General features: G+C 41.2%; 1 protein-coding gene across 10 annotated transcripts in view; it reads left to right on the forward strand.

The window, feature by feature from the left end:
- Positions 1-269: 269 nt before the first annotated feature.
- cacna1da (calcium channel, voltage-dependent, L type, alpha 1D subunit, a) overlaps positions 270-13,129 on the forward strand; it is a 64,556-nt gene continuing 51,696 nt past the window's right edge. For all 10 annotated transcript variants that reach the window (XM_086199565.1, XM_086199566.1, XM_086199567.1 and 7 more), the window contains exons 1-3: positions 270-503; positions 1,998-2,454; positions 4,106-4,211. In XM_086199565.1, coding sequence (XP_086055691.1) covers positions 2,147-2,454; positions 4,106-4,211 — 414 coding nt within the window. In that variant the 5' untranslated portion in view covers positions 270-503; positions 1,998-2,146. The remainder of the gene's footprint in view (positions 504-1,997; positions 2,455-4,105; positions 4,212-13,129) is intronic.

Raw genomic sequence — 13,129 nt, forward strand, 5'->3', positions numbered from 1 at the left:
CTGGGAACTCAATGATTGACCTTTAAATCATCTGTAAAGAATTTTAAAAGCCAAAAATAAGCTGCAGCTGCAACTTCCCATCTCTTCTGTAAATGGCTGGCTTGTTAAAAAAAGTGGTAGACTGTCCTACACCAACGATATTTTGTTCTCATTTTAGGACCTACAGCTGTAGGAAGATTTGAATCTACTCACTCGTGTGACCTTCACGTGATTCACGGGTGCTGGGTAGAGTAGTGGGGACGGGATGGGAGGCAGAGGGGAGTCAGGCCAGCAGGAGGAGAGAGAGCTCACAACCGCCGTGACGAGGAGAAGGCAGCGGACTATGCTCTGTTGATTGGTGCGCACCAGCTCTCCACGATCACCATGGACGAGCTTCATTAAGGCACAGCCTTTACGAGTACCTCCTGCTCACATGAATTTGAAACCGCCTCTTTTTTTTCGCACTGGACCAGTGTTACCGAGCGGAGAGGACCGCGGCTGAACCGGGGAGTCTTCAGAAAAAGGTACAGGTGCGGTTTGCTTCCGTCTGGATGTAGCTTCTTAGCTTAGCCGCGTCCTCCAGTTATGCAGGCGATGATGGTGCTTCTTAGTGTCAGAGGACAGTTTGGCAATTTCCTCTCGACGCTCGGATTCAGAGGGGATTCATCATCGCCTCGGCATTATCAAAGTCATTATACCGGGATGACACCTTCTCCTGAGTGAGGCTGGCTCTGGTCATGTGGACACTTTATCAGTGTGTACAAACACCCCTGATTGATGTTATGACTGACCATCTGACGGCTGCTCCTCAATTATCATGATTGATATGAGTCGTGGTTTTTGTCTTCTTTTTTTTTTTAAAGAAAGAATTTCACCACATTCTTCTTTGATGGTGTTCAAGGAGAAATCTGAGGACGCTTCGGTTGATATTCTGTAATTTATTTATATTTTGTCACGAGTGGAAACGTTCCTGTCACGGGTGCACCGTCGATGCAGCAGTGAAATTAATATTCCAAAAATGTGATACGCATTGTTCACATATCAGGCTCCTACCAGCTCCTGCTACATGAAGGCAGCAGCGTAGCACAAAGGAGATGCTGCTGCTGCTGCTGCTGCTGCTGCTGGCCGTTTATCACAAAATGCGCAGTTTGACATGACAGTAACATTCATATGTGATTGTTCTATGTAATATATAGAGGAACTCTAATGGGAGCACCACTGCAATGTGACCTTTTGTATTTCTTCCTCTGCGGGGCCTGCTCGCAGTTCAAGGACTTACACAACTGATGTGACCCAGAGATGCCTTACTAGAGTGACAGCTCTGTTTAATTTGTGTGTGTTTGGGCTTCAGCAGCTTGTCATCATATTTTTTTGAACCCTATGGAATATGTTCATTTTCTGGCACATTTGGATTCGTTTGTAAATTTTAACTCTCCCTGGCAACATCCGATGAAGGCTGTAGCTGCCATATTTCTTGTAGTTTTAAAGGTCTTAAGCTTCAGATATATGTGCAGTGTGGTGACATTATGGGTTTATCTTAAAGAAAAAAACATAACTGGCCTTTTTGGACTTAAATAGACTCAAGTTATTGTGCGGTCGCCCGACTATATAAAAGATACCTTGGTTTTAATCTGTCGTTCTGGGCATGTTTATAGTTGAGTGTGATTTAATGTCCTCCTCATGATTGACAAACAACTCAAAAAAGTTGTCATGTGGCTCAGATATTAGTTTTAAACTTGTAAAGGTATTCCTATATGTGTCCCCTCTTGTTTCTGTCCTTTTGCTTTGCTGCTTTGCCTTCATGCTGCTTTGGAGCACAGTCACCTGTGCAGTGCCCCTTTTTAGCACTCAGATCACTGGCGAAGACATAATTGGATTTAGCTCTGCCTTCCAGCAGAAATAATACAATTTAACTGAATTTTTAGTATTCATTTATCATTTTCAAGCCATTTCATTTATTATGTGTGGTTTTGTCACACGAATGTAGTGATGCCAACATTTCACACCTTTTTTTTCAGAGGCAAATTATGCCAGCAGCACCAGAGTCGCTCCCCCTGGTGACTCGCCAGCTCATTGGTCAGCCTACTCTGCCCTCCTCTAGCTTCCCTGTCTACACTGGCAGATCCATGCTGCTGCTGGATGCTCCTCACAGAGCCACACCCACACCATGAGCGCCAACGGGCCTGCCCCAGACCCAGCACCTACGGCCCCAGAAGCCACTCCTGCCTCAACCCCAGCCCCTGCTCCTGTTCCCGCCCCAGCTCCAGCACCTGTGGCACCACCCGCCCCTCCTGCCCAGCCTGCTCCGACAGCCTCGACCATCCCGGTGGGTGCGTTGGCACAGAAGAAGCGGCAGCAGTATGCCAAAAGCAAGAAACAGGGCAGTAACGCCAACAGCCGGCCACCAAGGGCCCTGTTCTGCCTCAACCTCAACAACCCCATACGCAGGGCCTGCATCAGCCTGGTGGAGTGGAAGTATCCTTTACAGCAATGTGTGCGCGTGTGAACTTTGAGATTTAAACATAAGAGTTTTATCTTAAAAGGGATAATTATTAGTTACTTCCACATCAAGTGAATTCATTTTAAGAAACTGAGATCACAAAGAGACAAACTAAAGTGATTTGTTGTGGGCAACCTGTTTTAAAAGCATTTTAGCCCATTAGCTTTCTTTACCTGCATTGCATGTGTTCAGCAGCTCTTCCTTGATGTACTACATGTGAGGTGAAACAGGATCTAAGAAGAAACTGCCATATATTGCGCTTATTGGTAATATTGGCAAGAAAAATGTGCAGTTGAACACTTGGGTATTTAAATACCTGTTAAATCTTCACCTTAAAAACAGGTCAGATTGATGTTTGGAAACGTCACTTCTACAAAACTAGAAGGGCAGTTTTTATAGCGCATGCCTCAGCCAAGGTCCATGAAGTAGTTCCTGAGAAAACCGTGCGGAGACAAGAGTCAACAGTAATAGTCTGATATTAACCTGATTAAGCCACTGCCGAGTAAACAGAATTTTCTAACGATCTTCACCTGAGCGTGTTCATGGACCGAGTAGGAGATAATCAGATGAAGACATGTGGAGCGTTCCCATCTTCATCACATTATTGAAGAAACGTACACTCCTCAATCACAGTATGAATCGGGGAGTTTTTGCAACACGTACTGCAGTCAAACCGCTTTATGACACTTGGTCCTGCCTCCAGCGAGCACTACGAACTCTCCTCCAAGCACAGTTCTCTGCATTATTAGCAAAATCCCCACTAATTTCTTCATAAATAGGTTAGATGTGTGTCATTTAACAGAAATATAAATGGAATATTGTATAAGAAACTCACATGAACAATTGAAATTGGCATACTGCCTTTTTAGAATAAGGCCAATAATTAAATGATTGCAATCCAGTATAAACACAAGTTAGTTTGATACAACTGTCACTCCAGTGTTTGATAAACAGATGCGGTCTAATCAGCTGATCTGAATTAGTTCACAATGTGTGGAGGTGGATGAATTTGCCTAGTGTATGTTCTGGCGCAAAGTTGTGTGTCAGGAGTGATATTTGTGGGTGAGGATGAGTTAAATAGGCATTTTTGAGGAGAGTTAAAAAAACTTCTCCCACTCCCACTATGAGGGCACTCATTCTGACCTCTGGCCCAAAGAGAGAAATAGATTCAGATGTGCTCTGAGGTTTAACGATGTCTTCCGTGGTCCTTGTTCCACCAAGACATCGGTAGTCGTCTTTCGTGTAAACCTGCAAACATCTAAACAAACAGATGCGAGTGAAAACAACCTCCGTGATGTAGATAATGAATGTCCTGAATCCTAAAATACTGGTGGGATATGCAGATAGACTGAGTCAAAACACAGCTGTGTAACAGTCTGCTGGGTTTGTTGCTGAAGCACATGCTGTCATCCTCATAAACCATCAGATTTGATAGAGAACGCTGACATATTCCACAATCCACTATTGTGTTTGTGTTTCGTGAACAATTTTCTGTGGATTTTTGGTTAAGTTTGGGGTGAAAAAGCTTCAAATCCAGGTCTCGATTCTCATCCTAATTATCGTGTCTTGCTGTTATTGTGCCATTAGTTCCCCTTAACAATTTTTCCCTTAACTTTTTCTTTCCAGGCCATTTGATATCTTTATATTAATTGCTATTTTTGCCAACTGTATGGCCTTAGCTGTCTATGTCCCTTTCCCTGAAGATGATTCCAACTCCACAAACCATGACCTGGTAAGAAGTCTCTTTATATCATTATAATTTATGTATTTGTTTTGTATATTTTCTGTCAATGCTGTGACATGATTTTGCACTCAACAGTAACATCTTAAAATGAATTTGAGCATAACAATCCAGATTTGCGGTCGTTGTCTTTGAATGAACAGATACATTCTGATTCATTCTTTTTTAATTCTTTGCTTTTGGTCATGGAAATTTGATTAGACTGCATTTATAGGGAGAAGAGGAGGAGTTTCTGTTGCACCTCGACTGCTGGACATTGCTTTGTCATGTCATAGTTTCATGTTCTGAGGTTTTATTAGGGCCTGAGCCTGAAGGTACTTCAGGTGAAGACCCTATTATGTTTTTGTTCTCTATTTTTAGAATTTCTCGTCATTGCACCACTCCGTGCACCCTGTGCATTTATGTCTGTGTGATGAATTATGGGTGATGTAGTGTTGTAAGCGTTGTTCCACAGCTGAGGATGAGTGCACTCTCCCGAAGGCAGACAAACGCACACAGCTTGGTCCTCACATGAGCTGAATTTATGTGTTCAGTGATTCATGAGCGGCTTATACGGTCTGTCTGCAGACGTTTGAAGGTTCTTGAAAGCTGGAACTGAGAGCAGGAACGTGTTAGGCAGGAGAAACCAGCTTGTCGTAAAAGACGAGAAGTAGTGTTGCTCTGTCTGAACCAGCTGCGGACGAGAGGCTAAAATGTTGGACTAGTTTACAGAAGGAAGGTGCACGGCTGCCTGGTTGACCTCCTGTGGCGTGACCTCGGGGTGTTTGTTTACATGGTGGTAGTGCATCAGAGGAAAGTGGGCCATCAGGGATGTTATGTAACTCCTACTGTATTATCTACAGTATGTTGTCTGGTTTGGTGTGGGAGTTAAGTTTGAAAGCAATGGATGGATTGAGTTAGAGGAGATAACTCAGTGACCAGATGAAGGGAAGTTGCTTGGATGCTGAAGGACAACACATTTGTTGCTCTAAAAAGAAGACAATATTTCAATTGATATTTGGTTGTCTGGGTGGCTGATGGCTGGTTATGTAAAGCTAATATCATCTATGGCATTTTTGCAACTCAAATACAACAATTTTTTATTAATGTCGAATGAAATAGCCGAACTCACATGACGATTTATCTACCACTTATGATGGTTTCTTTGTTTACCTGCTCTCTTTCTGCCATGCATTTATTTAAATTAAAAAAAACTGTCACAAATGTATTTTATTCACAGCTAATTAAAACAAAACTCACCTTTTACATGGAAAAGTAGTTTGTGTATCTATCTGAAAATAGAAGCCTTCCCTTGTTTCAGCTTACATAATTAATACAGAAATAATGTCAGTGAATAGTGCTGATACTTTTGTTCAAGATAATTATATAACAACAATAAAAGAGACTCCCGACGGTTGACGTAGCTAAACGGTTCCTTGTGTGAGCCGAGTGCAGCTGAAGACAGAATCTGACCAAGCACTGACATCACACCTGTTGCGGGATTGAGTGTGTTGCGCAAATATAAGACACTGATACTTTCAGGTGAATTGAATCTCCTCCAGGTTTGTATCAGCCAGCTTCAGTAGAGCCAAACTACCCATGAGAATAAACCTTGTCAGTTTGTTCATGACCTTACTTAATCACTGGGAGTGTTTCAGTAATCACGGTAGTAATGCCAAACGGCAACAAACTCGATTCCTTAAGCTCGATAATAACTAAATGATGAATAAGCTCCCCTCTAATGCTCACAAAGGAAATAGTGTCATGTGATGGATAGTTTGACAGTCTTTAATAATGCCTTCAGTGTGTCTTTTGTCTGAACTCCCTGTGAATCCTCTCTCACTCTCGTCTAATGGTAGTTTTCATCCATGCAAACGGTGTCGAATTGACTTCATGGATGTGAAGGCGACATTTTAGTGAAGACTGAGCAGCATTGGTGATGCAGCTTAAAGGCCTTGTGAACCAAATCAATCCACACACATTTTAAAGGCATCCCAGATACTCTGCTTGGAGGAACTTGTGTCTGATACAGTTTCCACAAGAAATTTAAACCCCTCGTTAGAAAATCTTACAAGTGCATCTCATTTTCCAGAACCCATGAATATTCAAATATTTTTAACTTAAAAGGTTGAACTGTTGAAATCAAATCTCCCGCTATTTAAGCTGCATATCGTACAACCGGCATCCAGTGTGTGTGTGTGTTTGTTCCAGTTCTGTTCAGATTTTCCTTTTTTCTTTTTCTACTATAACTGCTATGTTTGCATTATGTTTAAAGTTACATTGTGAGCCAGCAGTTCACCACTTTTTATTAGAAAGAGAAAAAAATACACACAAATCCATTGAATTTGAATTTATTCCAAAGAAATTTATTGGAATTTTGTATGGGTCGGTGATACATGTATGTCTCATGTTAAGTTATGGCGCTTTCATGGTCCAGCGAAGGACGGTCACGTGGATCAGCACCCTCACTCTGAAATCCAACCTTTGGATGAACTCAGCAACAGCACCCACTTCTGATTTTTTTAAGCTGTCTGTAGGTACCCTGCAAAATTAAAAGCAGGAGTTTATGTTAAAGCAACAATAAGAAAAACTAATTTTGAGTGTGGGGGGTTGTAACTTAAGCTCTGTGGGCTCCAGGTTAAGCTCTGCCTGGTCGTGGTGGAAGGTGGTGTGTCTCATCCAGCCCCGTTTCCTGCCTTTGATTTGTGTTCCATTTTGTCCTTTTTATTGTTTCTGGCCAGTAGATTCCCAGGCTGTGTCATAGTTTCTGTGGAAAGTCTCTGTCTGGACTGTCAAATGCTTTCCATCCATCCATCGTCTTCCGCTTATTCCTACACATTAAGGGTCGCGGGGGGGGCTGGAGCCTATCCCTGCGTCAACGGGCGAGAGGCGGGGTTCACCCTAGACAGGTTGCCAGTCCATCGCAGGGCCAACATAGAGAGACAAACAACCATTCACACTCACAGCCACACCTGCAGTCACTTTAGAGTATCAATCAGCCTAGTCCCCAAATTGCATGTCTTTGGATGGTGGGAAGAAGCCAGAGTACCAGAGAGAACCCACACAGGAACAGGGAGAACATGCAGACTCACACAGAAAGATCCCGTGCCCAAGCCGAGACTCGAACCCGGAACCTTCTTGCTGTGAGGTGACAGTGCTAACCACTGCACCACCGTGCAGCCTCAAATGCTTTGTGGAAGTTTAATTATTGAGCTTAATGTAAACTTTTTTGCTTAAATCGTATCACCTTTAATCACACTTTATATTTAGTGCTCCAGTATGTGCATAACTCCAGTTTTACATTGCTTGCAGAGGACTTTGGTTTAGTTCTGCAGTGTCAACATTAATGCCGATACTACAGAGCAAATAGTGCTATCATTATCTTTTCAGCCGACGTGGAACAATAGAATACTTTATGCCAGCTTGGCCTTAGTTGTTCTACAGAATGTATAAAAGTCCCAATGAAGCACTGGAGAGAGAAGTGCTGAGTTTGCTGTAGCAGCCAGCGGGCAGGGCTGTAGCAGAGATTTCTGCTCTGCAGCCTCACAGGTGGACTGAGGAGGAAACCTAAGGTGGGCTGCTTTGAAGCCTGGAGCAAACTTTATATCAAGGCCGTGAAAGTATTCAATGATTTACTCGGGGAGAAATTCAGATGTGTAGCTGACTTGTAGACTTGAGGATGTGTTGATTTAAACACACCAATTTTTTTCTGTAAATATATTTATTTGTTACCATTCCCAGAGTCGCACAAGAGGACAGACACCCTTCTCCCCCTGGATGCATTAAGGGCTCTTTGTCTGACTGACTACAGCTAGGGTTGTACAAATTTGGAAAATAGCTATTTAAAATGAAGAGATATTGTAATTTTAGAATCAGTCAGAAGTACTTGTCCAAAAACTTCGGTCAACAAAAACATATATTTTTTTGGATAATAACAACAAAAATGATTGTTTGTTGTTGATTTGTTTTTTTAAGAAAGGAAGAAAATGATCACTTCTTGACAAACCAGAATATCCAAGCTCATCTATTTGATGACTTTTGATGGAGATATGCTAACACTTCCCAAACACTACCATTCATTATGCTAAGCTAACTAGCTTCTGGGGCTGTTGTCTTTGGGTGTTAGCCCCCCACTGCAAGTGAAGCGCATCTATCTTCTTGTCTTTGTCTGTGGTTAATGTTCAATAAGCGTATTTAGCAAAAAGGTGGTATGTTCCCTCAACTCACACATACTGTATATCCTGCAAAGCAAAACAGAGGAAATGTCTTGGAAATCGCAATCGCTTTGAATCGCACGGCCATTGTGTGTCTCCACTGGTCAACATCTTGCTTAGGTGCTGCAGAGCTGGGGTCAGTTTAAGATTGCCGTGCTGCAAAATCAAAGAGGCTTTAACAGCATGAGTGCTGCAGTCTTGTTAATAAGACTTGGTTAAATGCAGCAGCTCATTATAAATAGACAGCAATTTTCTCCTCTGGCAGAGCACAGGGCAAAAAGTTCGGGGTCCTGCTACCACCAGGAGGCACATGTGAGTAACAGGACGTAGCAATTATACACATACATGCACGCACGTGTGCAGTAACCCTGTCAGGAGCTCCCGGTCATCCGTCTCCCGCTTAGTCTTCCTCTTCATTGGTTTAGTCATTTCACTGTAGTGGTAAGAGGTGCATGTGACGGTCCACTCAGCACCCACCATCTCTAGGGGACAGACAAATGGTCTTCTGTCCTTTCTGTAAGGTCGTTTCTGACTTATATATCTGAGACTCTGCTCCTGCTGAAGGTAACCGAGCAAAACAAAGACCTTTTCACAGTAAAGATGATTCATACATCACGTAGTCTTTGGCCATATACTTATTATTGCATACCTGTGGAGATGCAGAGCTAATTAATTTAGCGGGGACAAAAGGACATGAACATGAGGAGACTGAAATGTCCATATCCAGACCAATGGAGAGGTCACTTGGATGCCAGCAGAGGACTCAACAGTTCCTGCTGTTAGAAGTGAGAACCCATTTTAAAACATCAATCTTTTATAGTTACATAGTTTTAATTATGTATGTCAGCGCTGTGATGGACCGGCAACCTGTCCAGGTCATACCCTGCTCTTGACTCAAGCTCTCCAAGATCCCGTATGGGATAAATGGTGAAGACAAATGGATTATCTAATAAAGTAGTTATTGAAATCCTATTGCTTTTACTTTTTTTAAATCAACCGTCACTAAATGTGCTGTCTGGTTACATTTTAAACATTTGGATATTGTTTTCAGGTAGTTATGGCAAAATAACTTGGTTTGACATTGATATTTATGTCACACTCAGACAACTGAAATACTCTTTGAGAGCAACTGTCTTCTCTGTTGAAGATTAAACAAGTGTCACTTGCGTACAATAATGAGAGTTACATGCTTGTCTTATTTGGTTTTCTCATACGACACACAAATACACACACACACACACACACACACTGATCTTGTAGCAACACATTTCCATTTTACATTCTTGCAAGTGTAAGAAAAACAAAGTGGTGGTAATTAGAAAGATAAGGTCCTCTTTCAAAATGAAATATTGCACAAAGAGGACAAACTGTTATCCTCTGAAGTCATGTACCGCTACCGTTTTTGCCTCTGTCATGGAGTTGATGTTTTTACTGGTGTTGATCGGGGTCTGTTGGCAGCATAACTGAATATTTTACAGTGCAATTTTGATTGCACTTAGGTTGATGAACAATTGATTAGAGTTTTGGAATTGATCCAGATCTGAATATAATGACATCATATCCAGATTTTAGTAATAAAGGAGTGGAGATGATCTACCTTGAAGGAGTGTCCTGCAGTTTTGGAATAATTTACGGCTGAACGATTTGTCCAAAAAACAGATCTAATCTTGCTGATTTCTTCTCATATTGCAATGGCAGTAAGATTTATAATGTTAGAATAAATTATTATTCTCGTGTTATCATTTTTACGTCATACTTGAAGTAAATGTTAAAATGGTGCCTTTTTGTTGTTGTTGGGATCTGGACCAAACCAAGATGTTTGCTTAGATTTATGGAATAGCGTTTGCAGGCTGGAATATCAGCCACACCATACTGATGGCTTTTCAACGTATTTGGACGTATTACATTTGGCCCTATTATTTTCATTTTAACAAAGTTTTGATTTGCTGTTCAGTTTCAGTGTTAATTGCATCGCTAGATTATCACTCAAAGAAACTGTATTTATCATTTTTAGTTTCCCTCCTGAGAAGACTGGTTTTACTCTGGTATTTGTGAAACCTTCCGATTTTCCGATCAGACTGTTACATTGTGTAAAAGAAAACAAGGATTCCTACATTATTGGCAAAAACTGATTTGGGACAAGTTTATAATACGGACACAAGGCTGAGTAAAAGACATTTTTGAGAACAGACAACCTCTTATCACTCTGATTATAGCTTGTAAAATGAGCCAAGAACACCTTGATCCACACACACCCAAGCTAAGTAGAAGGCTGCTCTTGAACTATTAAATACATTATTTCAGTCTCTTTTGAAACCACATTTTCTTTCTGAAGCTGTCAGTCATTGCAGCTGCTACTGTACTGAGTAAAGTTAGAACACGCTGAAATACACAGTGTATATTTCCATCTGGTTTTTTTGTTTTACCGTCAGATGATAGGACTTGCACCTGCTGTTGTGAATCTTTCTTGAAATGGTCTGCAGGTACAAGAATGAGTTCCCAGCCAAACACACAACCAACACATACTTGTTGTGTACATAATAGAGTAATCTGACAGCGGGCTTGTGAGTCCTTTGAGTTTCGATAGATGTCAGCCACACTAACCTCTGAAGTTTTGATGTCATTAAATAGAAAAATACAGTAACCTCTCCCTTGGATCGTGCTCAACCCTTCCCTCGGGTCCCGTGAGAATCAGTTAGGTAATTTTTTTGTGTAATCCTGCTGACGGCCTTACGGACAAATGCTACTGAAAACATAACCTCATTGGTGGCGGTAATTACTCGCCATCGATTACCTTTAAAACACTCTACAGTATTCCATCTACTGCCGCAGGACTGCAGCCAGCTGAGGTTACGGCTACAAGCTGAATATGCAGCAGACACCCAGCTCCATCATCAGTTATCACCTGCAGCTGATAATCACTCCACACGTGCACAATTTAACTAGAACGAGGCTCAGCAACACAAAGGTCTGGCAGAAGCAAAGTCATGTTCATGCACGCTGCTTTAGCATGTCAGTTTCTCCAAATGTGTTCTACAAAATGAGCAACATCAGTCATTTCCGATGTAAATACTTGCTAACATCCTAGTGCCACACTTGTGACTGGCAGCGACTGCTTGTTGACTGGTCACATTTATGCAGTGCTTCAGTGTGACAAGCAGCCACTGAGAGGCTTCTGCCAGATCGCTGTGGCTCTCATCATGAATAATCAGTGGCACAATTCACAGAAGATGGTTTTTTTTTTATGTTTGTTTTTTTAGTTGACAATATTGTCAATGCTTCACATGCTGCACAACAACAAAATGAAATCAAATCTTGCTTGAGGAGGCTTGTTGATGTGCATGCACATTTTTCATTTTGTTACTGATGCACAAACAACATAAAAAGGAAAAAAATAAATATTCATACAATATGAATGTGTTTTATTGTTTGTCTAAGATAAAAGTCTGCAAATAGGAAAGAAGATTTCTTGTGGACCCTTTGGCACAAAGGTGGTTTTTAAATCAAGTTGTAGCAAAAAAAAAAACCATTAACCAACCAAAATTAATTAATAATAATAAAAAAAAAAAAAACAACATTGATCCTGATTGGCTGATTTAAAAACTTCTGCTAATATTCTTGTAGCCTTTTATTGAGTGTGTCAAAATGTAGGATTAAACGCACTTAAACTGATCATTGCATGCATAAACAAGGATCGTTGTTTTTGCCGTGTGTGTGTGTGTGTGTGTGTGTGTGTGTGTGTGTTTTGACACAGTGATATCTGGACTCCCATGGAGACGATGGTAGAAGTATGGTTAGTCACTTACCGTAACTGCTCATTTGGGGCTCACACTAGCACGGCCCCTGCTTATTATCTTGTGTGTGTACTTCTGCATATGTGTGTGTGAGTGTGTGCTTGTGAGCCTGTGTGTATGTGAAAGAGGAAAACTAAGGCATGTGTATGGTCATGATGTACCACAGCAGAACATGCGGCCCGAGTCTGCATCATTTAGGTGAATAGCAGACGTTTTATAAATTCATTGTTTTTCACCACAGGCATAATTAATGATGTGTAATTCAATAAACAATGAGTTACTAATAACACAAATTTTATCTGCTTCAATTTTACTGTCTTGTTCATATTCACATCAGACTGGAATAAAGAGCATAATGGAATGAAACTTGATTCTCAGAATATACAAGAAGTTAAGCTATATATATATATATATATATATATATATATATATATATTATTACTGAATTTCCCTCTGGGATCAGTAAAGTATCTATTCATCTATATATCTTTAAGTATGTATATGTATGTGTACACACACACAGCCTTGAATATATGCTACTACTGATTTACAGTACCTCCACCAGATGAACCTCCTTGCCATGGTATGGAGGAAGCACGCAGTAGTCTCGGTCTCCCCGCAGCAGCGGAGGGCATGGAGCAGTGAGCAGGACAGTTTGACGGGGTGAATTGTTGATATACAATTGGGCAGAAAAACGGTGAAAGTTAACATTCAAGAATTAGATTTCTTTTGCCAGAGATAATTCACTATGTAAAACAGTGCTGCCTTGCCACACCAATGGAAAATACAGTTTATACATCAAATTTCAGTCCAAATTTGTGATGGATCAGGTCGACACACCAGGAGGAATACATCAGAGTAGTATAAAAGGACATATCATTTCCTGTTACCGGCAGGGGTTGCAATGACTAATCTGCCCCAT

Source organism: Aulostomus chinensis, chromosome 3, assembly GCF_037954235.1.
Source record: "Aulostomus chinensis isolate RoL2024-O1b breed Wild chromosome 3, RoL_Achi_v1.0, whole genome shotgun sequence".
In the NCBI taxonomy this organism is placed as follows: domain Eukaryota; kingdom Metazoa; phylum Chordata; class Actinopteri; order Syngnathiformes; family Aulostomidae; genus Aulostomus; species Aulostomus chinensis.